This window comes from Dermacentor andersoni, chromosome 5 (genome assembly GCF_023375885.2).
Source record: "Dermacentor andersoni chromosome 5, qqDerAnde1_hic_scaffold, whole genome shotgun sequence".
Classification (NCBI taxonomy): Eukaryota; Metazoa; Arthropoda; class Arachnida; order Ixodida; family Ixodidae; genus Dermacentor; species Dermacentor andersoni.
In genome coordinates, this window is record NC_092818.1 from 144998744 (window position 1) to 145026741 (window position 27998).

The 27998-nt window shown below is 40.6% G+C and overlaps 1 protein-coding gene across 4 annotated transcripts in view; it reads right to left on the bottom strand.

Annotated features, from left to right (window-relative positions):
- The window catches only part of alpha-Man-IIa (alpha-mannosidase 2), an 89841-nt gene that overhangs the window by 16001 nt on the left and 45842 nt on the right, over positions 1-27998 (bottom strand). For all 4 annotated transcript variants that reach the window (XM_050178841.3, XM_072288419.1, XM_050178840.3 and 1 more), the window contains 16 exons: positions 26397-26544; positions 25065-25236; positions 24128-24255; positions 22476-22649; positions 21056-21242; positions 19249-19426; positions 18147-18349; positions 15291-15476; positions 13780-13894; positions 12180-12253; positions 11913-12075; positions 9626-9756; positions 7115-7211; positions 5548-5673; positions 3452-3563; positions 1171-1307 (listed from right to left, as the gene is read on the bottom strand). In XM_050178841.3, coding sequence (XP_050034798.1) covers positions 1171-1307; positions 3452-3563; positions 5548-5673; positions 7115-7211; positions 9626-9756; positions 11913-12075; positions 12180-12253; positions 13780-13894; positions 15291-15476; positions 18147-18349; positions 19249-19426; positions 21056-21242; positions 22476-22649; positions 24128-24255; positions 25065-25236; positions 26397-26544 — 2331 coding nt within the window. The remainder of the gene's footprint in view (positions 1-1170; positions 1308-3451; positions 3564-5547; positions 5674-7114; positions 7212-9625; positions 9757-11912; positions 12076-12179; positions 12254-13779; positions 13895-15290; positions 15477-18146; positions 18350-19248; positions 19427-21055; positions 21243-22475; positions 22650-24127; positions 24256-25064; positions 25237-26396; positions 26545-27998) is intronic.

The window sequence follows — 27998 nt, forward strand, 5'->3', positions numbered from 1 at the left end:
AGGCGCTATTAAAAGGCTGCTAATAAAAAAATAAGACAATCACCAGCCCTGCAGCTTCGCCAAGATTGCTTCAGTAGTATACTCCACTCATTTATTACCAATTTAGCCAAAGTAAAATTTTGTTGCAATTGTCCTTTAAAGACATGTGCATACAATATGGCGCTTGGAAGGAGAGCCGATTCCTGCACAAAACACCACACAGAGGATATGGCCGACGCTCTATACACTTGATAGTATAATAAGAGAGAGAAGCCGAGAAGAGGCTCTGTGTTCCAAGAGAAGTGACAGCAGAGGACCGGGCTTATTCTATGTCTCACTTTCTAGTCCCATTTTAAATTTCGGAAGCACGCAGTGAAAAAGGGAGGTTGAGGATGCAGTGCATGCCCAACTTTCAGCAATATGGTCATCATGTGGCTTGTGATGATAGCAACAGACTAATTGATGTGCATGTGAGTGGTTTGTCATACTGTGCAACCATTATACCTTCGATTTTTGTGATGTACTGGGAGTCCTGCTCAACGCACCCTACACCATAAAGGTACACTACACTTGAAATGCATTTTGAACTGCACCAAAGTATTAGAAGAGTTTGCTGTTGGGCTAGTCATACACGATTTCGAAATTTTGTGTGCTTCACTTTCTTGTCCCATTTCCTAGCGCTGTTCTAAATTTCAGGACCATACTGTAATGGAGTTGGCAGCCATTTATTATAAAAGAAAGAAATTGAGACCAATATTTTGTGTCAGTACCTCTAAGAAATATACATCCTGTACAAGAAAAGTAAATGAATATTTGAATCCAGCACATCAAACTACATAAGAAGGGCAAGTCTTACCAATATACATTCATAAATGAATATACATAGTATTTTTTCTATGCTATACTTATTTATGAATATTGTATACTAACCTTACCCGCCATTTTTCTATGTGTCCACCCCTCATGTAATGTCCTGTTTTGGGACCTTTGACGTATCATGAATAAGTGAATTAATAAATTGTAGTGTCTCTGTTTTAAAGTGACATCTAAAGAAGTGAAGAAAACTTTATGTCAGCATTTAATTGCGTATGGACTCCAATTGAAGCTTTGTGCATGTGAAGCTGTGACCATGTCAAGACACGGAGAGCTGATGGAATTAAACACATGACATTTGAATGAATAAACACAGACCAGGAGTCCGTTGACATCAGTGTAGAATTCAGGTCCCACGTTGTGGACACCTGTCCTGAGGCGCATCACCAGTTCCTCGTTCACCGACTTTGTTATGTCCACTACGTTCTGGATGTCAAGGCCAATGCCATCAATGCCTACAAAAGAACAAAAATGCATACAGTCCAATTCTAATAGTATAGATTCGACTCCATGCTTTCCTTCAATGACAGTTACTCTCATTGCTGAATGGCCACTCATAGAATTTTGCAGACTATAAAAATTCTTGAGAAGCAGAATTTGCTTGCAGTCTAGGTATACAGTCTGGGTTAAAATACCGTCACCACTCTGCACAGTATCATGCACCATCCGTTTGGTGTTATTTTTTTTTTTCATCGTCATGTTGCTTTTACATCCAGTAGACATGCTATACAACACACAACATAATTGATATGTACTGCAATGTTTGTTGTGTCATTTCCATTTCCATTTTTTGTAAGCTGCCATTAAATTGAAATGCATTACAGTTGAATATCTATGATATACAGTTAAACCTCTATATTACAAAGTTGGCAAAATTGGCAATTTGCTTCATTAGCATATGAAAATTTCCTTACATTAAAATTCAATCTTTCTGCAAGTAAGTACAGTAGCCGATCAAATTTTCTTACATGGAAAGGGCCGCAACGTTTTCTGAATTATCGGGCAATCGGAAAAAGCAAATTTGAATGGGAAAAAAATAATTTTGTTGAATCTGGGAGTCGGCGACGAAAGATAAGTTTTTATGTTGTGTCAATGATATTTTCACATCAGGGGTAAAAAGCCAGCCATGCTTTCGCGTCCACTCCGTCCCCACAGCAAATATTGTCACACGAGATGACGCTATCATGAAAAGCACCAGCAGTGAGAAGCGAGTGCTTTGTTTACTTCTCCCTAAAATGCACCTCCGAAACTCGAGATTAGGCAACCAAGACAGCGCATGATGTGGCAGATTATCGCTAAAGCAGGGTGCACAAGCTGCATACGCGTTCAGCCATGTGCCGCCAACCTGCCCTTGCATATTAAGCATACAGAGCGCAGGGCGTGAAAGCAGCTTATCGCACTTGGACTTTATATGGAACACAACTGAGCTGCTCTGTTCAGTGGTGCAGTGTCGTGTGACTTGATAGGTGCGTTAACAAGCAGCTGAATGCAATTCAACCATTTGACCATCTACATCCACGGAAGTTTCCATTTATCATCTCGGTATTCCGTCACTGCAGCAATGCAATTTTGTTACATTAAAATTGTGCGTAAACACACTTTGTTACATTTAGGCTCAAGATACATGGTGTTCTATGGACAAGAAGTTATAAAAATTTGAATACTGCATTATACGTAGAATTTCGTCATATAAGTTCATTATATTGAAGGTTTAACTGTACTATTCCTCAGTGCAGCGTTGGTGCCTTAGCAAGAAAATCTCTAAATTTAGTAAGTCTCTTTATCAATGGCAGCTTTGGCCTTCTTTAAGTCTGGCGTAAACTGCTCTGGTAAAATTCCACAAGGGATTCTTACTGAATTCAATTCCTAGCACCCATTTTATCCCATCAGGGGTGAATGCACCTCCATTCCCCACTATTTTTAAAGGCATACCAAAGCACTTATACCAAAGAGCATACCAAAATGTCTGGGCGCATCGAAGCACCTTTTCTATGTAAAGCATAATATTGAGGTGTGATATTGTAGTTATAGAAAATCGAGGGCTGTCTTCCCTTTTCACATTCTGACCTATGACACTCCACTACAGCAGGCAATTTAAAGCTACAGGCTAAAAATAATAAGGAAGACGTCTAGGAACAATTACGTAACAGGCGAAATTCCAAGCAAGTCATCATTATCATAATCACTTAGAAACTTCTGGGAGTGTTTTGGGCTGCAACCTAGCAATTCTTTCGCTTCCTTCCATTCCACTCCGCCCCTAAGAAATAGGTTACTGACACAGCCTCCGTGATATGCTCCCGGTTTAAACTCTAACAGCATGTTTGCATAACATTTTTTTCTGGTTACTGTGCTTTATTCCTGTAGTTTCATGGAAGTAGTATCAGGAGGGGTTCTGCTATATTCTGTGCCAGATATTTTAAACCCCTACTCCTGCTTAAAGTCGCGCACTTGGGCTGGCAGCATCCACTAAATAAAATAAACAGAGGGTTGGTGGTTGCGGCTGTATTCTTGCACAGGTGGGGCTGTAAAGATTGTCTTCGATATTCTGAAAACTTCCATGAGCACCAGCACAATTGTACATGCAAGTTTATAAACAGACCTGGAGAGTTTTTGATCCTGACAGAGAAGTCAACATGCGGCAGGAAAGCCACAACTTCTGAATAGAGCACGCCTTCGGTGACACGAATGTAAGGTGGATCATAGACCAGTTCCTAAAAGAAAGCATTAAAATGACACATTTTAGCCAGTATCCATACAGAGAGCAGTGCATTGTAAGAAGAAGTTAAAATAACAGGAAAAAATTAGAAAGGTTGAGTAGCGAGCAACCGCCACCCAAAACTTCAAAGCTATGTGCGAGCTATGGTGAACATGTTACAGAGAGCTACAAGTAACCTTCAAATTTAAGAGCCAATTTACAAGCAACTGTTACAGCAAAATATTCGTTTCCACATTTAAAGATGAAATTACCAGGAGTATTAAGTATAATAAGGTCCACTAATACTGTGAACAGCCAACTGGTAATAAATGTGCTTAACACATATCTCAGCTGTAATCTATGACTGAATACTAATTGAGAGTTCTCTTAACAGGGAACTAGCATACAGGACATCAACATTACACTCTTGAAGCATTTTGTTTAAACTTGGTACAGAAGGACCACGGAGACACAACTTCCGTATTTCAAGATGTGCAGCTGCAATCTAATATCCTTCACCTCCGTTTTTCCTGCCTTTCTTCCACACATTGTGGTAAAAATATTCATTATTTATTGTTTTCTTATAAAGATCTCCTTCCCCACATCTCCTCTAATTCTTATTTCTTTTAGTTTACTGTAAAAGCATGCCATAAGCAGCTGGATTTGTAGGCAGTGACAATATGCTTGGCTGATGCATGGAACCTACTATTAAACTTTGGCCGACACATTTGTCACTGTTGTAGTCACTGCATCAACAACTTCTATGCTACAGCTTTCCTCCTTCCTTTACTACACCACTCCTGTTTCCCAAACTTTCTCACTCACTCTTTTCTTCACCTTAAAGCCAAAGTGTCTGTTTATTTGCTTTGACAAGACTCCATTTAGATGTACTCTGTAAAATGTTCAATTTTTTTCTACTTCTTAATAAAGAAACCAGGATGTAAAGACAGTGGCTCTTAATCTTCTACTAGTTGTTGTGCACCTCTTAACCCTTTAGTCTCCAATCCAAGCCTGAGATGTAAATGTCCTCTGGCCAGTTTGTGCCAATATTACCAAGGACAAAGTCTACTTGCTCATAGAGCACTTCGCTTTGCTCTGTGAAAATGAGTGATGCCTACCAGCCTGTTACCAACATTTCCTCCAGTACACCAGCAATGAAGAAAAAGAAGACAGCGTATGTGAAATAATAAACAGGTTCGAGATACGTGCTTCGTGCACGTAGACGTGCGCTTGGTTCCACAGGTAACGGCTGGCTTTGGGCACACATGAATATTAAACTCTGGAGTTTTATGTGCCAAACCCACAATTTGATTTTGAGGCACACTGCAGTGGAGGACTTTGGAATAATTTCAACCATCTGGTGTATTCTTAATGTGCACCCAATACATGGTATACGAGCATTCTTGCATTTCGCCCTCATTGAAATGTGGCCTCTGCAGCTGGGATTTAATCCTGCAACCTCGTGCTTAGCAGTGCGGTGACAAAGCCACTAAGCAACCATGCTGGGTGACTCGTGAATATAATCTGTTTTGCTGTCATGCGTGAAGAGAATATTATTGCAGACTTTTACCTCTCTGCTGACATATTACTCTATGCTTAAATTGAATACAAGGGATAAACCACACAACTGATACTTTTTAAATGATAGCATCACATGCAAAAAATCAATAAAGTAAAAAAAATTTTTTTATTTTTTTGGATTTTGTATACTTTTCTAAATTGTGGAGGCTAAAGGCGTTAATATGAAAAAAAAAGTTGGACTTTCCGAACAGAATTCTGGGGCATGAAATTCAAGCAGAGGACTGCCTTCATTTTGTGCACCAATAAATTACCTCTTCGGCTAAACAACAGCAGAGTGTGTTTTAATAATATTAACTACCAGTTCAGCCTAATTTATATGCTACGGTGCAAAAAAGACGAAGACACGAAGACACATGAAATGCACACTTTAGTGCTTCACATATGTTTAAGCAAGGAGCTGTTCCAAAAACCGTGCATACCCTGGCCTTCTCATCAGGAAGGAAGAGGTAGGCTCCACTGCGATCCTTGTTCTTGGGACGGGTGCCATACTTGACAAACACAGACTCAATGTCTAGGCTCACGTTCTGGTCTTTCACTAGAATGTGCTGAAAAAAGAGAAAGGCCGATTAGTTCTTAATACTACTCAAAATGTCAATTTATACACCATGATATAGCAGTGCAAAAGTGTGCAACAATGAAAGTACCCGGTCTTTTCCTTAAGCCAGTAAAAAGAGGCTTTATCTCAATGATTCCTCGATATGGTTCCTCGATAATGAAGTAAACCTACAATTTGGTTTGCTATGCATTACTTAAATGAGTTTTCTAGTACCATAACGAGACTGGAAATGCAAACTGTGAGACAATTATGTTATAGCGAACCGAATATTAGTTCACTTGCAGCATGAAATATGTGCTCTGGTAGCAAAAATGTCAAATACTCAGCAATTTGAAATGGCACTTCTGGACACGGGTGCACATTCTGGCCAATGGCTTGGCTCGGCTAGCCTGCAGCTGGCAAGCCAACATGTTCATTCTGTGTAACCAAACCATTTGCACATTAATAACAATGCAAGGTGCGTCTGTAAATTAGTGTTGTCCACATGCCAAGTATCAGCGTGACAAGCCACTTGCGGGTCATCTAAACCTTTGCTGAACTGTTGGAGGCGGCATGCTTGCATTCCTTTCACATAGAGCTGATTGCAATTTCTTTGATAATATCAGTGTATTTGCTTAAATACCTGACATAACAAAAGTATTTTTGCATGTGATGTGAATTCGTTATAACGAGGCTGATTGTATGAACCGACACCTCTACCCTAAGATGCTGTAATGGGCCGTATGGCTCAGGACACTATGTTACACTGTACAGATTAAGGACACAGTTAATGATTAAGGACAGGAACCTGCAGAGAACTAAGACTTAGGACATATAAGATGTACAGGTACAAGAGCCCTGGTCCTTTTGTGTCTTCTGCCTTAGCCCTTCACAAAATCTTGTAAGTCTTGAGTCAGAGCATTTTTCTTCAAAAAGACCTTTACCATTCCAAATTTAAATTAAACTGGTCAGAAATTCCCTAATGTAAGCATAATTACAGGCAATAAATCAGCTTTGGAAAAAGCAATAAATATCTGTGGCTAATCGATCAACGTTTATCAACATTTAAAAATGCTTGCAATAAAGAAAAGCACATAAAGTGCTGTGAAGCTCATTGATGAGTATAAATTGTATGTACATGCATCAATATCAAGTAGTACTAGCTCAATAAATGAACTGGTATACAATAGTGTTTTACCTGTGTAATAGCCAAAAATACCTGCAATTTATTATTCTTTTTTTTTCAGAGCAATAACAGCGTGTCTAGGTAAGTTCTTTGCCATTCAAGAACTGCTAGAAGATGCCCACATGCTCATAGTTAAAAAAAAAAAAGTTCGTTACAAGAATTTACAAGTGCATAAGTTTTAAGGGCCATAACTATTATCCATGTTGAAAAGAATTTGAATGAAAGATAAAGTAATAAAATATTCACAAACATGGGAGCTACATACCTTCAGCATTCCTGTGGTGGGCGAAAATGTGGCTGCTAGATATGGCGTCTGTATCCGAAAATCTTCCCTAGAATCTGAGCGCGATATTGGAAAATATCTAAACAGAATAAAAAAAAGAGAGAGAGAAGAGAAAATAAAAGAAGGTCAAGCCAATCTGCAAACATGACAGGTCAGGTCTGGCACACAAGAACCATGTAGAGGACATTCACCATTTTAATAATCAATTAGCCAATCCATTTGCTCTGATGACTTATAGTAAAGAAACCTACGTTGATATCCTTTAGGGAAAAACGTATTTTGCAAAAATCTACAAGGTGTAGGCATTTCATCTGAGAAAATTTGTCACTCACGTGGAAATTTACCAACAGGCTGAATCGAACACAGAACATGCAGGAAAAAAAAAGAATACACCTAAACCTCAGTACGATGAAATTCTCGATATAGTAACGAAGTATTTAACTTCTTATAAATTCTTATCCATAGAACACCATGCATTTAGAACCTCAATATAATGAAGTGTGTTTAAAGGGACACTAAAGTGAAAAATGATTTCTTCTGCATCAGTAAATTACCATTCTACAACACCAAAAACACCACTCTTACAACGATAAGACGTTTGGTTAGCCAGAAAAAGCGCAAGAACGAAATACGGGTGGCGACGCCTACTTAAGTTCCTGCACCTGGGGGCTGTGACGTCATGGATATTGATGGCATCTTCTAGGGCCTACTAATTATATATAGCGGTACAGATTGACTACATTGTGTTCTAAAGGAACCGAATATTAAACATGGTAAGTTTCGGGAACCTTTATTCAGCCAACGCGGCCCAAATGCGAAAACATACTTTGGAATCCCTGACGTCACGCTGACGTACGGGCGCTGGGGTTTCGGCGCGAAATTCAAATACTGATACTTGGACCTTCGTTTTCTCATCTAATAATCAAACTATTTTTCTGAAATGACTACCTGCAGGGTTCTCAAACAATGCTTCATTAGTCCAAACTGATTTATTGTTTCGCTTTAGTGTCCCTTTAACCCCATTTCAATATAATAAAATTTCTCTGCTTTTACCAAGGAATACTGGGACAATAAATGTAAACTTCTGCAGATGCAACTCTCGAATTGCACCGTGACCAAGAGCGACCTCTGAAGCGGAGCAGTGTCATATTCTTTGTAAAGTCCAAGTGTGATAAGATCCTATTGTGTCACGGGCGCTGTATGCTTTGAGTGCGAGTGAAAGAGAGCGAGGGTGAGCTGAGAAGGTGGTGGCTCGATGAGCACCAAGCAAGAGGAAAGGGGGAGGGAGGGGAGCATAGTGCAATTACGTGCACGCAAGGGGTGGTGGGGGCAGCTTGGTGTGCACCTCCTTTTCTAGTGCAGCTGTGGCTGATTTTGGCTGTCAGTGAGGCTGAGTGCATATGCCGAGATGGCGTGGCATCATGTGCACTGTTGTTCCACGCATTTAGTACTGGAGGCTGCGTAATCTCGAGTTTTGGAGATGTGTTGAAGCAAGACTCGGACAAAGCATTCGCTGCCTGCTGGTGGTGTTTTTCAGTATAGTGTCATCCCGATGTGGGTTACACTATCAGCTACGGAGACAGAGTGGATGCAAAAACGTGGCTTGCTTCGCTTTGTGCTGCCAATGAGAAGATATCGTCCACATGGCATGAAACTGTATCTTTCATGACCTCTCAAATTCAACAAAATGAATTTTTCTTTCATTGAAATTTCCTTTTTGCTATTTCCCTATAATTCATAAAATTTTGCGGACCCTTCCGTGTAAGAATTTATCAGTGACAACCTATATGCATAAAGATTGACCTTCAATATAAGGAAATTTTGATATAACGAAGCAAATTGCCGATTTTACCTACTTCGTTACATCGAGGTTTAACTGTATTTACACAGTAGATAGCAATGCAAAACAACCCGCGAAAAAAATCATGCAGCATAACCTGTACAAAAAAATTGACCAAATGTCCATAAACTAGCTATGCAAAAGTGTTAAATTATCTAAAAGTTCAAACACTTGAGAAGATCTGAAGAACTCTCAGCAGGTGCACAATATAGGCAATGAACAGCTGCTTGTGTCACTCAACTTCTTTCACTTGGTTGCTGGTTTACAGCTGCTTGCAGCTGCCTCATGCAACAGGACACTGATATGTCTTGAGCCGTATGCTGATTGAACAACTGAAGAAAGAACACGTTTATTTAGCGTTTAGTCCTTTCATACGCTTTTCCCGTGATGCCACTAGTACTTGATATCACACATGAAAGGCAGGAAGGTAGCCAGGGATCGTTACACAACAGACACGACACAGCAAGGGCCTCACATGAGAGTACAGAAGGAGAGTTTTCAAGGCATGCACCGAACGTACACAACATTGTCATAGTGTGCGCCAGAGGCAGGTGTTTGCTGTGAAAGCTTGTGCCTTCAAAGGCTGCTATTACATAGCATGCGATCGAGCAGCTGCCTAGGCAAAACACAAATGACATGCCACGTTTACTTACAACGTGTCAGGGGACGAAAGGGAATTGTAAAGTGTGACAGAAGCACGGAACACCATGCCACTGATTCCCTCAATGTGTTCCACCCGGTACGTGGCCAAGCCAAGAGGTGGGACATCGACCAAAAAGGACAGCTGGAAACAAATAAATGCACAATAGTTAAATGAGGAACTGGTAAACGTTTGAGAGAGTGCCTTAGTTTTGGACAAGCCATTATTTTTTTTTTTCATACTAACCATTCCTACACATTCTTTACCCTCTCCAGTCCACATACATTGTCATCGCTAACATTGCTTAACAGCAGTACAGAAAGTGATTAAACACGTTTTCCTTTTTTTCTTTTTTGCAAGAATTGCAAACAGCCCAAGTGCCAAAATCTACTGAAGAAAAATGGGTGTGCAGCAATCTACTGACAGAGCTACCACAACTGACAACTATGTGCACATTTAGCAGGTTTTCTGCTTTACAGTCAGTAGACTAAAATGCATAATGCTGTGACTTATGCACAGGCCATTGTTCGGGTTACAATGCCGGGCAAGCAATCAGTGGCACAGAAACTACCTTGCTCATGGTTCCAAGTCTACTGACTGTTATTTCTATGAAAATCAGGCCAAGGCATTACATGACTCATGTGATGGAAACCATTTGCACATTTGTTCCTGAAGATATCACCATGAATATACAAATAAAACAAGAATAATCTTTGCCAACTCATACAACTAGTGTGCACGAAAGAAATATGACATTTTAGGAGTACAGAGAAAACACGGGGAAGGCAGGAGATGAAAATTCAAGACGATGAGCAAAACGAGAACAAGGTGAAAGCAGGAGCCAATGTTTCGACAAGTGGACTTGTCTTCTTCAAGGTGACATACGCTTTCCTCACCACAGTCCCCACCACCATAGTTTATCTAAAGGGAAGTGGGCGTAAGGTAGGTGGGTGCAGCAACGAGAAGGTGTGTTAGCAGCGAAGGTGTTGAATTGAGAACAAAGGAGTGCTGTGCACAAGGCCAGGGACACGGCCGTCTGTCAATCACGTATCAACGCCCGTATGTCAGCCGGCGTGTCATTGGCGTGCACAGCAGCCCTCTATTACCCGTTTCGCTAGTGGTCGTGGGATATCGTGTCTGTGAAAGAGATAATAGAAGGAGCAGCAGAAACAGGTGCTCGTGAGGAAAAAAAAAAAAAGAAAAAGAGAGAGAGAGAGAGAGAGAGAAGGAAGCACCTGAAATGGAATAAATAAATAAAGAAAAGGAAAAAAACAGAAAGAAGAAGAAGAAAAACTCCAAGAAACCAAACTGAGTGTCGTTGCCTATAACTTGAAATTAAGCATAGCAAATAGATTCTAAAGCTCCCTTTGAAATGTTTATGCCTATGGGTTGCAATGTCTTGAGCTTATGGATAAGGTATGATTCTCTCTATTTTCTATCTCGCTCAGAACATAAAAACAGGTAATAGAGAGCTGCTGTGCACACCGATGACATGCCAGCTGACACACGAACGTTGACACGTGATTGACAGATGGCCGTGTCCCTGGCCTTATGCACAGCACTCCTTTATTCCCAATTCGACACCCTCGCCGCTAAAACACCTTCACTCATTGCCGCACCCACCCGCCTTACACCCTCTCCCCTTTAGAAGAACCCCACTTACATATACTGTGGCGAGAAAAGCATATGTCACCTTGAAGAAGACAAGTTCACTTGTCGCAACGTTGGTTCCTGCTTTCACCTTGTTCTCGTTTTGCTCATTTTTAGGAGTAGTCATTTTTAAAAAGCAAGCACATCACATAACTTTTCATGCACTCTGAAAAAGGGTACATTCATGCACTGAAGAGCTTTTGATATCATTTTTCTTTCGTGTTAATGGATCCTACGTGTCAGTGGCAACAACGCTTCCATCCCAAGTGAGACGTTTGCCATGCATATAATAGGAAAAGCATCGCAACACGCGCTGTTGCAAGCAAGTGCAGAAGGTAGTTGCTGTAGGCTTCCCAGTGCTTTCAAGCACTTGCTCACATATTCTTGCGGCAGTTCAGTGTGAATTCGTGTAGGCCCATGGTTAGCATTTGTCAGAGAGGTCTATAAAGGAAAAGTATGCTCGAGGACTCATCATTCCAAACAAGAAATTATACTTGTACAGCAGGGGGTTGCCATCTCACTTGCCATGTTAATAGAAGGCTTTTTGAGCAGCTGGAAGCAGCGTGCACCCCCTTGTCTAAAACTTGCAAGCTTGACAGTTCCACATGACGGAGCTCTCAAGCATGACCTAGTTCAGCCATGCTGCTCACCTCAAATGTGCCTCTGATGAGCTCCTCTTTGTTCCAAACAGGAGAGAGCTGGCTCGGAACGACGCTTCCATTGGCATCGATCACCACAATAGATGCAGTGGAGACCTGTAGACTGACCATTTCGTTTCTTGGCACAGTCAGGGAGTTATAAAATACAATGTACCTGAAACACACACGCACATAAGGCACAATGGAAATATCTTGGGGATGGACGATGAATCACGGTATTGCAGTACACGCAGAGGCACAGCAGATCTGTTACTTTACCTAATTCGCCCTTCCCTGGTAAATGTGAGAAGCTGCTTGCGCGGCATTCCATCATAATTGTCCCGAACATCATCCTAGAACAAAGTGCAACAGGCAGGTTATGGCACATCCCACTTCGAATTTTCAGCTCACACTCGGAGGAAGTCACAGGGTTACAAAAAACAGCAAGAAGAAAAAAGACAAAAAGAATCACGAAGGCAAGATAAGCAGCACAGCAATGAACTGCAAGTATAACTTAACAAGTTCAATGCACGTTATTATACTGTATTTTTGCCTATTTATATAATCTGCACTGAGAACATGGTACAAAGTGAGGGTACTAACCATAGGCAAACAGTGCCTAAAGGCATTGCTTCATGGCAATCATGACGTGTTTTCGTGAAGCCGAAGCTGAAGGTAAAATGTGCATTGCTGCAAAGCCGCACCAAAACCCAAAACAAATTCGCATGCTGTAAAGATGCACCTAAAGGCAAGATTGCCTCTTGAGGTTTGCTTTGCATGGAAATACATAATTGGCCATGCTGCTTCTTTAAAGATTTGAAGGTTGTGTGGAATGCAGTGCACAGATTCTGTCCCCTTTCTCCTAGGATCCTAGGATGGTAACTGAAGGTGTGCATAATACACTGGGACACATTATATGTGCATGTGAAAATATGGTAATCACCAAAGGCGATATGGTAGGGAGAGGTCCAGTACAAAATGGGGACAACAATAATAACTACCAGTTAGGATACACAGACACTGTATGCATTTGGTGAATGGGAAATTCCTTGGTACTTTCTTCTTTCTGTTTCTTTCTTTCCTTGCTGTTTGTCTTTCTTACATGTCCATTATTTTCGTGCTATAGTGGCCGGATCTGAATTAAGTTCAATCACTCGGACTTCTAAAGATGGCACACTAAAGAGAAACACTAAATCACTTTAGACTGAGAGAGATGTTTTTAAAGCTCTATTCTTGTAAATTTTGCAATAAGGAGTCTATTACCAACAGCCCTGAGGCCCTGAAGGTATGATAATAAATAAATAAATAAATAAATAAATAAATAAATAAAAGAAAAAGAATATCAAAATTGCATTTTTTAAATTTCGTGCTTAAACCCCAGAGCTGGTGTATCAGTGTGACATCGCAAATTTTGAAGCAACTCGTCGTATTTAAGCCATTGTGGCTCAGTAAATGTTCTTGAAACCTGCCAATTTCACTTCCTGGCTCTTTTAGGATACAATGCAGTATATCATTAGTGATAAAAATTGAACTAGGCTAAACTCCATGACATCGCGACGAGCCTGTGTGGGAACTAGAAGGTGGCCTTGCACCCCCGTCTTTCATTTCTGCATTTTTTTTGGACTTACGACACCTGCTGTCACACCAAGAGTGGTTTTTTTGGTGTTGTAAAAGAATAATTTGCTAATACAGCTCAAATAACTTTTCTTTTGTGTCCCTCTAATGCGTACCTAAATCTAAGTGTGTGAATGTTACTGCACTTCACCCCTATCGGAATGCGGCCACCGTGGCCAGGGATCGAACCTCTACCGTCATGCTCGGCCTACACAACGCCCTTGAAATGCACAATGCACAGGGACATAACACTTGGCTGGCTTACCATCTGGAGAACAAAGAGGTCATCTTCAATGCCACCTTGAGAAGGCGCATTAAAAAGCATATACAATGCACCCTTGGTGATAATCTCTCTCAGGTGCTGCAGAGACTTGAATAACCTAAGAAGGAAATTACATGGATGCATGAACAGAAGAAGATAACAGATAGATAATATAAATACATCATATATAATATATATTATTACAAATTACATTAAAGCTTCTAAACAAAGCAGGAATCTAATGCACACACAATTTTTTAGCAAAAAAGTTGTTGCACAATGGGATCTGGTTTCCTAAAGTCAGCTTCGTCACAGGTGTCTTTTTTTAAATGTTTCATCGCAATACGTCATTGTTATGCGGCAAAGCATGTGAAAGTTGCAAAGGCAGTTTTTGTTTTGTGACCGATTGCATTGCGCATCAATTTACGGCCCAATTTTCTTTTTTATAAAAGGTGTGCAGTATCAAAGGGTAAATACTATAATCAAACATTGTGAGCTGTGGTTATTGCTTGTAAATCTTCCTAGGGTGGGCTGAAAATAGGCATTTTTTTTTTAACGAGCAATGAAGTGTGTTAAACAATTTCACTGTTCCATAAGCTTTGCCAAGACAGCCGCTGCCGCTAAAGGGCTCGCTATCGGTGTCACCATAGGGGTCAGGCATGTTTGTGCTGAGTGGTCAAGTTAAATTATCCAGCAAAGGCCAATTTTAGGATCGAAATAACCAAAGTTTGGGAACATAAAAATGCATGAGTGCTGGAGAGGACGTTCATCCAGGATAGAATTAACTGAAGAATCAAATTAACTGGAGCAGAATTAATGGTAGCTTACTGTAGAAATAAAGTTGCACGGATGCTTAGCCTATAGACTCTAGAAGGCCTTATGCTGCCTACAGACTAAGTTATACATGGTCTATATATACATATATATATTTGCAGTTAAAAATCATGAAAAGGAACAAATACCTAGACGCTTTCTGCCGTCCATAATCTTCTGAAGATTTAACTATGAAAATATGTTCCCTACTCAGTCAGCTGTGTCACTTTCTCAATGGGCTCACCATTTCTGGCGAGTTTCTTCCATTATCACCAGTCAATAACCACTCCCATATTTTCTTTGAGCTGGAATCTTCCTCAATGCTGTTTGAACAGTTCTGCTTAGGCTGAGCCCATGGTCAATTGCCATTGCCTTTTTGCCAACATAGCTTCCGTGTCATCATTACCTAACCATTTCAGTCTTTCCTCTAAGTTGTTGCTGCAATGTTCATGGCCTTTATTGTTTCTTTGATGCGGTTGTTCAGAACAATTATCTTTCCTTGTCACTCTAAACACACCTCACAAAGTCCTCACTTAATGAAAAGACCGATAAAATCATTGGACATAAATTGCTGGCATTACTTACTAAGTGCTTTGATTAATAAACTGATTTTATACAAAAACGTTCCACGAATTTTGTAACTGCAAGAACGAGTAAGATAGCAAGTGGCTGACTGATTGCCTGTACAACAACAGCCTCACCTGACTCCATAGTCGACAACAACAGGGTTCTTGGCGGTGCCAGTGATGCCATCATGGTGCTGGAAGAGGCCTAGGTTCTGGCGTGCAGTGACTAGGCCATTCATCATGCTGTTTACCAGCGGCATGTAGTCATTGGAAATGTAACCCATGCGTGCCCATACAAGGGAGAACATGATCTCGGCGCCCCTGTGGAAAAAAAAAAAGAAAAAATGGAGTGCACCGAAATCCCAAGCATGCACATGACTGCTGCTTGCCATCTTAGACGATGACATTCAGCAAGAATAAACTAGCCTGACAACACATTCCAATGCAAATTAGGTCCAAGCATGTTGACTTGTAGCATGTTGACTTCGTAACATGCGCAAGCAATGTGTGTGTACAATTTACTTGTTCATTTGTCTTTCCTTACTTCATTTTTTCTAGTATATAAAAATCTAATTCAGTCATAATTTTAAGCTAATGTCATTTATAATTTATTCAGTCAACTCCTATTAACTCAAACCTGACAGGACCTATGAAATTAATCTAATGAAACAAGATTGAGAAAAAATCTTAGAACACACCGCAGATTAATTTGGCAGTATTTGCTTGAGCCTTACATGCCCCCGAATCAAGCGTGCCCACTTTCTAGGTGTCCAAAGCAGAAAACTAACATAGAAATTACATTAAACCTCCTAAAGAAAGTAGAAATATAGTAGAAATATAGTGTACATCAAGTTTCTTTCAGCAAGAAGAATGGGCAAGGGTCTACAGTCCATGCTCGTTACAACGGACTCGCATACAACAGTTTTGGATATAACGGACAATATTTCAACCTTAGTTTGCTCTACCAATTTTATTACTGCAACGAAGTGCAACCATACTACAACAAACTATCGGCTACAGCAGACGAAATTAGCGGCAATTTTTGTCAAAATCAGGCGTATAAAACGGACTTTTGCTGTGTCGACAAGGGTTGGCAACTGACTTGCGAGGGTCAACTGACGATCGCGGCTCAATATCGTGTGGGCGAGGAAGGAAGGAAAGCGGAGTGGAAGCGCGCCATTGTTTGCGCGAGGCGAGGCGAGGGAGAGGTGTTTACTCTGGTGGCTGCTGTTAACGGCTGGCTGCGTGGGCGCCGTATCTTGAAAGCGATCTGCGATGTGGACAAAGTGTGCCCAGTGCCGGTAGCTTCGTATGGGCTGAGCTTTCGACGTTTGGTTCGCATTGAGGCGAGACACAGCACAAAGGTCAATTCGCTCAGTGTTGCTGCCGCACTTCCTCACCGTTTTGACAGCAATTTCCCGCGGTCATCAAGCAAGATGTGTTCATGTTTACCTGTGTGCACGTGACACGGTGCTTGTTAATTTAGTTGGTATAAGCTAATGTTTACACCTTTATATGGACGCTAAAACTACTATCCTTACTTCGCATAGCTGTCTACTAATTTGCTATTGCAATTAATGCTTCGCCTTTCGAGCGAAAGTGCAACTTCTTCTATCTTTTTTTTTTTTACTTTGGACGTTTGCCACTCACTCTTTGCAATAACGTTGTTACACATCGTGAGCAATGTTTCGGAAATGAGGCATTTTGGATATTATGTACTTGAGATAAAACAGACATTTTTTGCTGGATTATTTATTATCTTATTTTAAATACTGCCACTCTCAGTGTAGAGCATATGTTTGAAATCAATCATGTTTGAAAAGAAAAAGAGAACAACAACAACAAAAAAGAATCGACATGGAAATACCGAAGTACATCCGCCAGAGTAGCATTAAAGCAATAATTGTGGGTTAAGCAGTCTTTCAAGCAAGAACATCAATATTACAATAAAGTTTAACAGTGCACAATCAAGTACATTGTGAAAAAAAAATTTTAATATTCAAATTATTATTCCAGAAAAAAGAGAAGAGAGCAAGCTCCTATACAGAGCATTTAAGGCAAAGATCACTCACAAATTCAAATTAACATTTTGAAAACGTGCATGCTGCGCACACGAAATGAAGCACAACCTCGAGGATGGTTTACAACCAGTTTGCCAAGCAAAGAGAATCAACGCCGTATCGATCATGCGCAATGTGCAAACACCATGGTCTGCTGTAACGAGTCGACTTTAATATGTGTTGCCCCATGGTGACTAGGTTCCTAAACTCTGCTTCACCGCAGTGCATTGGTGTTGTGTGGTAAACCATACAAATGCCCCGAAGGCAGCTTTAGTTTTGTATCTGATTGCACTGCACAGGCAATCTTCAACGCAATTTCTTTTTTTCTTCTTTTTTTTAAGAAAAGGCACGCAATTGGGTAAATACCGTAATTGGACATTGTGAGCTGTGGTTGCTGCTTGAAAATCTTCCTAGGGCAGGCCAGGCCGAAATAGGTGTTTTCGACAGGGGATGACGTGTTTAGCACATTCACTGTCCCCTAAGGTCCACCGAGACAGATGCTGCCACTAAAGGGGTCACTACTGGAGTCACCATGGGGGTCAGCTGCGTGTGTGCTGACTGGTCAAGTTCGAATTATGCGGCAAAGGCCAATTTTAGGATAAAAATAACAAAAGTTTCGACCCATAGAGATGCACAGGCGCTGGGACCTTCGGTTGGGAACAAATTAACTGAAGAATCGAAGTAACTGAAGCTCAATTGATAGAAGTCTACTGCGTTTACGTTTTTCTGTATAACCTTGAAAAAGGAAAGTAATCTGCTAGTATATTCTGTACACATAAACTTTAGATGAAAACATTCAAGGCTTTACGCAAGCAACCCGGCACAACCTACGGCAGTAAGTGAAGTTCTGTACATACAATTTGACCTAAGCTGCTGTTGCTTGAACTCATATGAATTTGCACAAAATTACAGGAAAAGTTGAGTAGCTCACCTAAGGTGCGCCTCTACGGTTCGGTCCATGTTCTTGTAAAATGGTCGAGACGTGTAGTATCCACTCCAGTAGTTGTCATCACGGTCAGCATACGTGAAGAAATCTCCGCTCAATGATGGAAAACCTATCGGCATGTTGCTGCTGTCCACTGTGCTCTCAGCACGAAGTGCTACAAAGTAGTCTTCAAGGGTGCCAAACTGTACCTGTTAATACCGCGAAGAAACAGTGCAATTACACAGGGAGGATGGCCAAGGAATAGGCTATTTATGATAAGTATTATGTTTTATTTTATTCTACACAGTGCATTAATTAATTTGTACATTAATTCAAACACTATGTAAGACAGCATCCCTGACAAGCAATCACCTTGAAAAGCAGTTAAAACTGCAGAAATCTTGCATAAGGCAGTAAGAAAGAGTGTGGACTTTGCACCAGTGGAAAGAAAGGAAGGACAGTGAAAGTAGGACGTGAAAAATTGAAATTACTTATAAATGACAATTTCTGTTCGTAACCTAAGTCTAACACAGATGATTCATTCAAACATTCGTGTCACACTCAGCATGCAACAACATTTCAGATGACCCTAAACTTGAGTACTCAATCACTAAGGGAAACCAAAGAAATAGATAGTGTAACACTACCGCTCAATCACGAGTCCAAATCTATGTCGAACGGTGACGTGGAGATAGGCCTCTCCCTGAAATCTTTGATTACATGCTGCTGTACTATATCAATCAGATCCATTTTGTAGATGCAAATTTTCTAATCTCACTACTATATTACCCTGCCAACCTAAACAGCATTATGTTTCCTTTGGCCCCTATTTTATTTACTATAATTGACCACTGTTATTCTGCTGCTCACACTATGCGACCGCACTTTGACTTTGTTATTCTGCCGCACTTTGACTCCCTCATATCAACTAGAACATCCGATTCACTTTCAATGTCTAATCCATACTGCCATTTCTTCACCTCTCAAGGCCATGCCTTATCACTTTCTGTTTCACTAACTCTGTGTAGTATCAAGCATTCTTTCAAATTTCGCTGTTATCCAACACCCATTCCAACACTTGGTTGCTAGAGAAGCAATTGGCTGATACCTCAGCATGTAGACGTTCATTGGCATTGATGTAGTCAAAAAGCTTCTGGTAGTTGTTGAACTGGTTGTCCCATTCTGAAGATTTATCGAATCTGAAGTCATCTCCGAGCGGCACCAGCACGACGTGCGTGCGGAAGAGTAGCGACTTCTTGCGGTACTGGTCCAGGAGGAGCATCGCTCTGTGGGAAAGCCAGCATAAATGAAATGACTGTCCTTCACAGCTGTGGCAGCAAGACTAGTCAGAAATAGTGCCGCTAGTTTCAATCTTGTTTCATCATTAAATTCACACCTCCCGAAGGAGACTTACAAATGAAACACACAGCAGCAACTTGTCACCTTGAGGGTGCTCAAAAGCGCTCAAGTTAATGAAGCTGTAAGTCCCAAAGTGCAGACACCCTGCACTGGTGAACTCAGGAGTAACTTTGAGCACTCGAAGACTTTTATTAAAAACACACATAAATCTGAGCACATGAGCATTCATGCATTCTACCCTCATTAAAGCTTTAAATATTTTCAATAAAACCAATTTTTGTCAAAGCTGGAGAACATATTTTAACTACGTTTAGAATTAGCATCTTTTCATATGATAATGCACGAATTTTTAATACTGAAATGCAATGCTTTCATTTTTTTATGCACCCAGCCACATATGCATACAATATACTTTATTAAGCCAAAGTCTGAACTCTTGCAAACAACAGAGGAAATACCAACAGCAATTTGTTATTGCACAATAAGAATTCTGAATGACAAGTTTTCATCAAAGGCCATTTTTTTTAGAAACGGAGGAGTAAATTTCATCTGGGAGAATTTAGGGTCAAACAATGTGGCAATTACTGAGAGGGCTTCGAAATAAATCCCCAAAATCCCTTTGTTCACACCGTGACTTTGACAAGATATTGTCTAAAGCCTTACATTGAGTAAATGTATCTAAATAGTGTGTTGTAGTTAAGATCTTCGAGCAGTTATGAATATAGTAGCTATTTGTCAAATATGTGTTGAAATGATTCAACACCAATAAATTGCAACATATAGCGGACATATTGTAGTTCATTTTGAGAAGCTTTGAGCATCCTGCTCATTACCTTGTGAAGTTGCTGATAACATTTAATGAAGGATAATGCCATCACACCATTATCAAGAAACAGAGCCGCAATATTATTTAAATGAATCCAGCCTAGTCCTCCACAACCATGAAAAAGCCAGAGCTATAAATTTAAGGCACAAATTCCACAAGAAATTTCTGGCTTAAAGAGACACTAAAGCAAGATATTAAGTCGAGCTGGATTAAGAGATTAGGTTTCTGTGAATTAGTCATTTGCAGTGAGAACAGAGCTTTTGTAAGTGAGAAAATAACGAAAATGGAGAACCAGAGTGGCGTGACCTATTTTGGACTATGGTCCCTGTCATCCGATGTCAGCAGTGGGCGTTTCACAGAGGGCGGCAGAGAGAGATGTCACGTGAGGATTGCAGCGCAATTCAAAGAGAGAAGCAGCAGTGGGACCTTTGATGGCAATTATCTATGCAACAAAGTCACATATTGGCGCACAGAAAGTGATTATATACTTTTAGGCTAATTAACCTATCAATCTAAATAGGTTTAATATTTTACTTTAGTGTCCCTTTAAATGTTTCCGAAGGTCTTCAAGAAATCTACAGGAAACTGTGAATTTTAGTCACTAAAATAATTCCCTGCGGGTTTCACCTCCTAAATTGAAGTTATGTTCCTGTCAAAAGGAGGCCCACAGACAGGGTGAAAACATAGGAAGCACAAACCGGGAGGGTGAGAGAATAAGTAGGAAGTTTACCGATCAGCTACATTTTGGTCAGTGATGGACACAGGGGGCACTTTCCAGGGACAGTTGATCTTATTGCCCGGAAGCCGTTTGAAGTCGAACTGGCAGCAGATCTTGGGGTCAGGTCCACACGTGTGTGGCACATCGTAGCTGTAGAATGGCATCATGTGGCACAGGATGTCGGTTGTCTTGTTCTGATCTGTAGCCAACGTATAGCAAGAGGACTATCACAACAGGGTAGCTGTTCGACACTTATTTGAGACTTAGAGCAAATGAATGAAAGGGAGCGGGCGAGGGCAAATAAGGCCAGCTGTTGTGACAAATTTACCCGAGTTCCATTTAGTTACATTGCTAGCCTCAGGACCCAAAGTAAATTAGAAGGGGCGGGTACATATGAGCAAGACACAACAAGAATGCAATAGTGTATGCCCGATTACCCATAAAAGGTGATTATAGCTCTGAAGCAAACTATATGTACCATTATTGAAATGATGGACAGCTGACCATCAGCTATTAAGTTTGCACAATGACATAGTTAAAAATTATCTTCAGTTTTGATAACAAAGAAGAGGTAGGAGGCTGCTTGATGCATTTTCGTACAGCTTAGGTAATGCCTTTACTGGCCACATCGACAAAGCTGTAAAGGAGCATTACATGCAACAACATTAGATTGCACTGGCATAAGCAGGCTTAGTGCTGCAAAATAATTGCCTCGCAAACAAACTCAGAACAGTGTGTTGTTTTTTTTACTCTGGCACAGCATTAGCCACCAAACAATTAAAAAAAAAAAGCTCGAATGACCAGAACAGCTTACACAGATGATTAGAGGTCCAACAAGGAATGTTGCTGGAGCCAACATTTCAGCAAGGGAACTTGTCTACGTCAAGAGGATTTGTCGAAAAATTGGCTACGGTGACATTCCTTGTTGGGCCACTGCTCATAATATAATGTCAAGCCTCCACCTTCCCGAGAACTACCGTCTTGTTCAGCACAGCTTATATAGCACACAGCAGCAGTACCTGAACCATGGCTCACACAATTTGCAGCTTTCCAGTGCACACAAACAAGATGTTTGGATGAACAAATTCCGGTTGCAAATGTCTTTTCGAGAGAGAGATTATTTTCGCAGCACTTGGATCAAACTAGTAGAACATCACGCAAGCCTCAATTCCTGAAGCCTGTACCATCCTGCTTTACATTTTGGCTATCACCAACGATACCTAGGGAACAAAATGTGCCCATAGGATGCTAAACTGAATAGTTAACATGCTAAAGGAATTCTCAGAATAAACCTACTGAGGAAAAAAAAAAGCTTCTGCAGCATTAGTCATCAAGAAATGCTGCTCATTACGACTCATTACTCAATGCAATAGGCACACTAAATAGAAGTAAGCCTTCTTCATGTAATGATTATGACGGAAAAGATACACACCCCAAGGCTGACGCCAGATAAACTCAAGCGCTCTTTGCCGAGCCAGATATTTTTTCACCGAGTAGTGGACTCTCTGCACCACCATGTTGGTGAAACCCATTCGCTTGAGAAGGTATGGCATTGTAGAAGAAAGGCCAAAAGGATCAATGGCCCAACCATTTCTTGGCCGCACCCCTGCGTTTCGAACAAGACAAAATAAAAGCACTGTGAAGCCATTATATAACGTCTAGTGCATCTAGTCAGTGTAACACCACTCCAGCACCTATTAAATAATGTTTCTCTCTCTGTGTGTAACATCCAAATGGACTCAGTGTGTAACACCTAGTGTACCAAGATGCAACTAGTTCATATGATGCAGTGCATCTAGTATGTCTGCCCAGTACACACCTAGTGCGTGTAAAAGTTCCTGCCCGCGAACAAGAGGCTTCGTCAACAATTAGAGAAGGGTCACTTTCTTGGCCTTATTTTCTTGAACTACAGACCATCTCTCACATCACATGGGGGTGGGAACAGAAGAATAAAGGCTAAATGCACACCTATATATGTACAATTTTTGTGAAAAGTATACGGGCTATGTTGCCTGAAATCGCCAGGTCATTTCCAGGCTATTTAAGGGAGTTTCTGCGGCACGCTATAAGTTACAATGGCCTGGGGAAAGAAAAGAATTCTCATTCCAACCATGGAGTGGTCTGGAGTGTCAGGAGTGCTACCACTGAAACCACATCACATAGCCAAACAATGTATACAGTGAAGGCATAACCCACATACTTTTGACAAAGGCTTTACCAAGTAAGTTCTATGGTCTGGATTATACTTATAAGAAAGTACATCAATGAGAGCAACATAACAGAACTCCCAGTCACAAAATTGATTGGAATATTTAACCCCAAAAGACCCAATATATAATAATTTGCCACATTGAGTTTGACATGTCAAAATTCCGATTGCAGTGCGGGATACTTAATGCAAAGTTCATAGTAGTGTATTTGATATGCTGGAACGAATTTTCAAAAAACGATCAAGTAATCTTACTCAAATATTATTTCATTAGTTCTTTTTTTTGTATTAATGTACACAATGGCCAGAAATGAAAGAGAGCAAGCTTTTCTAATTTTACTTTACGTTGAATAGTGTTTTGTCTTTATGGAGTTAAGACAGTGATGCACTATTACAAATACTATTAAAGAATACATCAACTAGAAAAAAGTAGCATGAAGAAATTGGAGGTGCTTGTACATATCAGCTAAAGTATAAATAAGGCATGACTATTAACGAGATAATCAAAGTGGAAGAATATGTGCTGCATTACTCAACTCACATGAACAAAAGTAACCTTTTCATGTACAATGCAAGTTATTTTGAGATGCAGCTTGCAGAAGTATGATGCTTCCTTCTGCCGTGGAGTCACAGGTTTGTGAACCTGATGCTCCAAACTTTTTCAAACGCGATAATTTGTCACTTCTTCTAAAGCTTTTGCGAGTCCCCAACAAATATCTGCTCTTGACAGTCACCACTTTTGCTCAGAATTGCAACAAATTTAATTCATGTTGCTTCAGCAGTTGCCTTATGAAGGCATTTCCGTGTCTCACACAGTTTCAAATATGGAGTGTCCATGACTGTGCACATTACATCTTCCCTGCTTGGTACTTTACCTAGGTTTCGCTCCACCCATTGGTGTCCCTCGACCATCTGTTCCAACATTGCAAACACGTGTGTATTGGCTTCGTCGTTCATCACCCAGCCACCCGTAACGATCTCCAGTTGACCAGACTGCACATAACTGCAAAAATGTATTGCACACACATGAGCCAAATGCCAGCACCAGCTACAACACAAATATAGTGTCAAGACAACAATATTATGCAGTTGTCATGTCAGGCAGCTGGAACAACTGTGCACATAATATGCAAACAAGCTCTCATGGTGGTGAACACTGAATCATCATCATCATCATCAGCCTGGTTACGCCCACTGCAGGGCAAAGGCCTCTCCCATACTTCTCCAACAACCCCGGTCATGGAACACTGAACATTAGACTGCAAAAGAAAGGCAAGTATTTGACAATATATCGCCATATTTCTTTTTCAATGCATCACTCAAACTAGACTTTTCATTAGTAGTGCAATTTCCAGTGCATCGACAAGAATCTGCGAACAACTTTTTAAAATATTTTTAGTTATGGCATGGCATTGGCTTGGTAGACCAACAGTTTATTTGAGTAACACTGAACACAACAAATAATAAGTGAAGGGAAGTGCAGTAAGGGACAGCAGAGAACCAGATGGAGTGATTCAAGTGAATGATGCTGGCACAGCATACAGACAATTGCTGTTGTCCTGCAGCGTGATAAATTTGGAAGTCCCTGTAATATTTCTGACTAAATCTGCCCTCCAAGATGAAAGCACTCATATACGTAATACCTGAGATGGTTGTACTCTTGCATAAGGAAAAAAAATAAAAGGCGTTCAAGGGCCTATGTGGAACATCATCTGTTATTTTAGAAGCAAGAACACAAAAGAGAGACGAGTTTTTGCAGACTAGACCATAAAAGAATAGTGCATATCTAGCCATTCAGAGCACCATGCTTACCTCCGCACTTTGGACTTGACGTCCTCACTTTGTTGGTCAAACCAGTGAGAGAGGTAGGAAGTCTCGGCCCAGATGAAACGCCGCCGTCTGTCCACACCGAGCTTAGCAGCCATATTATCCAATATGTGCCGTGTTTGGTCCAGGTAATACTTATCGAATGTCTTAAGCCAGCCTATAAGAATGACAGACAAACTATAGTCATCAATAAATAATTGCCACACCAACCCAGCTATGCTTCTACCACTTTGCCTGAATGCTCAATATGGTGAAGGAAATGTATAGAAATCAAGAAAGACTTCTGGTTTGCCAGCACTGCTACTGATGACCCGCTGTGTGTTATAGATGTAGTTGCTGTCACATGTCACACTACCTGTTGCTGGGCTAGTTGGTTCATATTTATTATGGTGCAGACGATGCGGAACCATATGAATAAGTGACCAAAAGGGAAAGAGCATTACAGATGCTCTTTTCTGTCTCGTAGTTTCATTTGCACCATAATTTAATGTCACACACTGTGTGGCCTTTAAACTTTCAACACAAACAGCATATACTGCATGCAGATGTTCATCTGGAGTTGACTGTGAATGCTTATGGAGCATGGGTGCCACAAAACAACTAAATATCAAGTGAAAGCAGATGTAAGTGTGACTACGACAGCACAGTGTTCAATTCCAGATTGTCCATTGAACCTGAGAGAAGTGAATGCCTTGTAAACTGCTGAAAATTACTTTATATGCTCCGCAAGTGGAGTATTAAAATTGCACAGCAACAAGTGACACCTCTTAGCACCTGTTTGGCTAACAGAAAATTGAGATGCAGCATGTACTAATGTGTCCGATACAGGAGCTTACAGTGTTTCTGAGAATTACCAGACCTTATCTGGTGTTACCTTCCTTTGAAGCCACCTATTCGGCAGTGCAACCAACACAGGAAACATTGGAGGTACATAGCTCATGACAAAGATGCCCTCAAATGACCCCCCTCCCCCTAAACCTCTTGTACTATTGACCTTGGAGCTAATTTGTTGTCATAAGTTCACCAAATGACAACCGCCTTAAACGTCTAACTAATAAACTTGAGCCTTTAACAGGCGTTTCACAGGAACAAACCATTTAGTGCACTGCAAATGACAAATTTTTGCAAGCACAATAACAGTTGATGAATAATTATTGACACAAATAACTCCAACCACTGTTTAGTGATGTATGAACGATCAGGACACAGAGAAGCACCTGCACTAAAGGTTTTTCTGACGTACGTGAACCTCAAAAATAAACTCTGGATCTGCCCTCTAGTAAATAGATATCACCATTACAAGCTTTAGCTTCGTACCTGGATCATTGTGGGAATGAGGGACTACAAACACCCTGAGTTTCCGGTCTTTTGTCCACATTGACTCCTCATACTCAAGTTTCCAACCTTGTTTCCACACCCCACCATCTGGGTTGTCGAATGCTATCTTCTCATATAGGTCATACACCTGGTGGGAAAGCAAAAGACAACCAAATACGTACATGATGGTTTGCTTGGACACGTATTCATAATGCACAGCACATGGTGCACAGCCAGGTAAAATAAATGTTCAAGTAAAGAACCTCAGATGTGTGCATATGTGAATGGCTTAAAAAAGTCATACATAGTGGATTTGTGCTCCAACTCCATGCAATCATCTGTGTGGAGTGCTGCACAATGCTATCTCATCATCCATTATGCTATAAAATAAAATTGCTTAGCCACTCTGCCTTCCTAGATGCATCCATCAAGGTATGAGGGTCAGTCAACAAAAAACATTAAATTATTTTTAAGATAATTAATTGAGTGAATGAGAAATATTCAACACCATTTTCCTACATAATCTCTCCCACACTCAATACAGGTTTGCAACAGTGCCTGAATTCCTGCGGAAAACAACAAAAATTTGTTTGGCTGTGTAACTAGTTATGCACCACTCAGCATACTTCATCATCTGAAAAACATTTCTTCTCCAGCACATCCTTGAGCAGTCTAAACGTGCAATAACCACTTGGTGTGATATATTGTAAGCAAGGAGAATGTGGCAGAACCTCAAAATGCAGGTCTTGAAGGGTAACAACTGTTGTAGCGCTTCAGCAGCAATGTCATTTCCTTTTGCATTGACATCACATCCCCGAAATGCCAACCCCGGAGCATAAGCTTGTATTTGACAAACAAACAAACAAACAAACAAACAAACAAACAAACAAACAAACAAACAAACAAACAAACAAACAAAGCCGCAAGGGGTTAAAAACAGCAAGCAGGAAGGGTGTTTCAGCAAAGTGATGGAACTGCGTGCAAAAAAGTCATGCACTATCAATACTGAGTGTGCAGGGGCATTATCGTGATGCAGAATGCAGTGACCCTCTCTAGACAAATTTGGTCAGATGTGGCACACACAATCTTTCAACCACTTCAGGACCTCCAAATGGAAAGCTGCATTGACAGTTTGACTTCAGGCACAAACTTATGGAGCACAATTTCAAGACAGTAAAAAACACTATCAACATGACTGATTTTCGCTTTGTTCTTCCATGCTTCTTTATGGCCCTTGGCTCATTTTTCTTTTTCCACTCCTTGCTCTGTGCCTTCACTCAATGTCGGATTTATAAATCCAAGTTTTGTTGATGGTGGCAACTCTTTGCAAGAACTCATTAATGTCATCTGAAGTTTTTCAACCAATAAAACATTCTTTTAATTTCAACTTTTGCTAAGGAGTCAGCAGTTTGGGCCTCATCTTGGTAAAAAAAAACTTCTTTTAATTTCCAAATCTTCAGTCAGAATTTGGTGAACATAACCTTTTTTAAACCAAGTGCTTCTGATATCATTATAACAGTCATTCGGCAATTACTTAACACAAGAAAACAAACACAATCAATGTTTTCATCTTTGTAAGAGGTGGAGGGACGTCCCGATCTT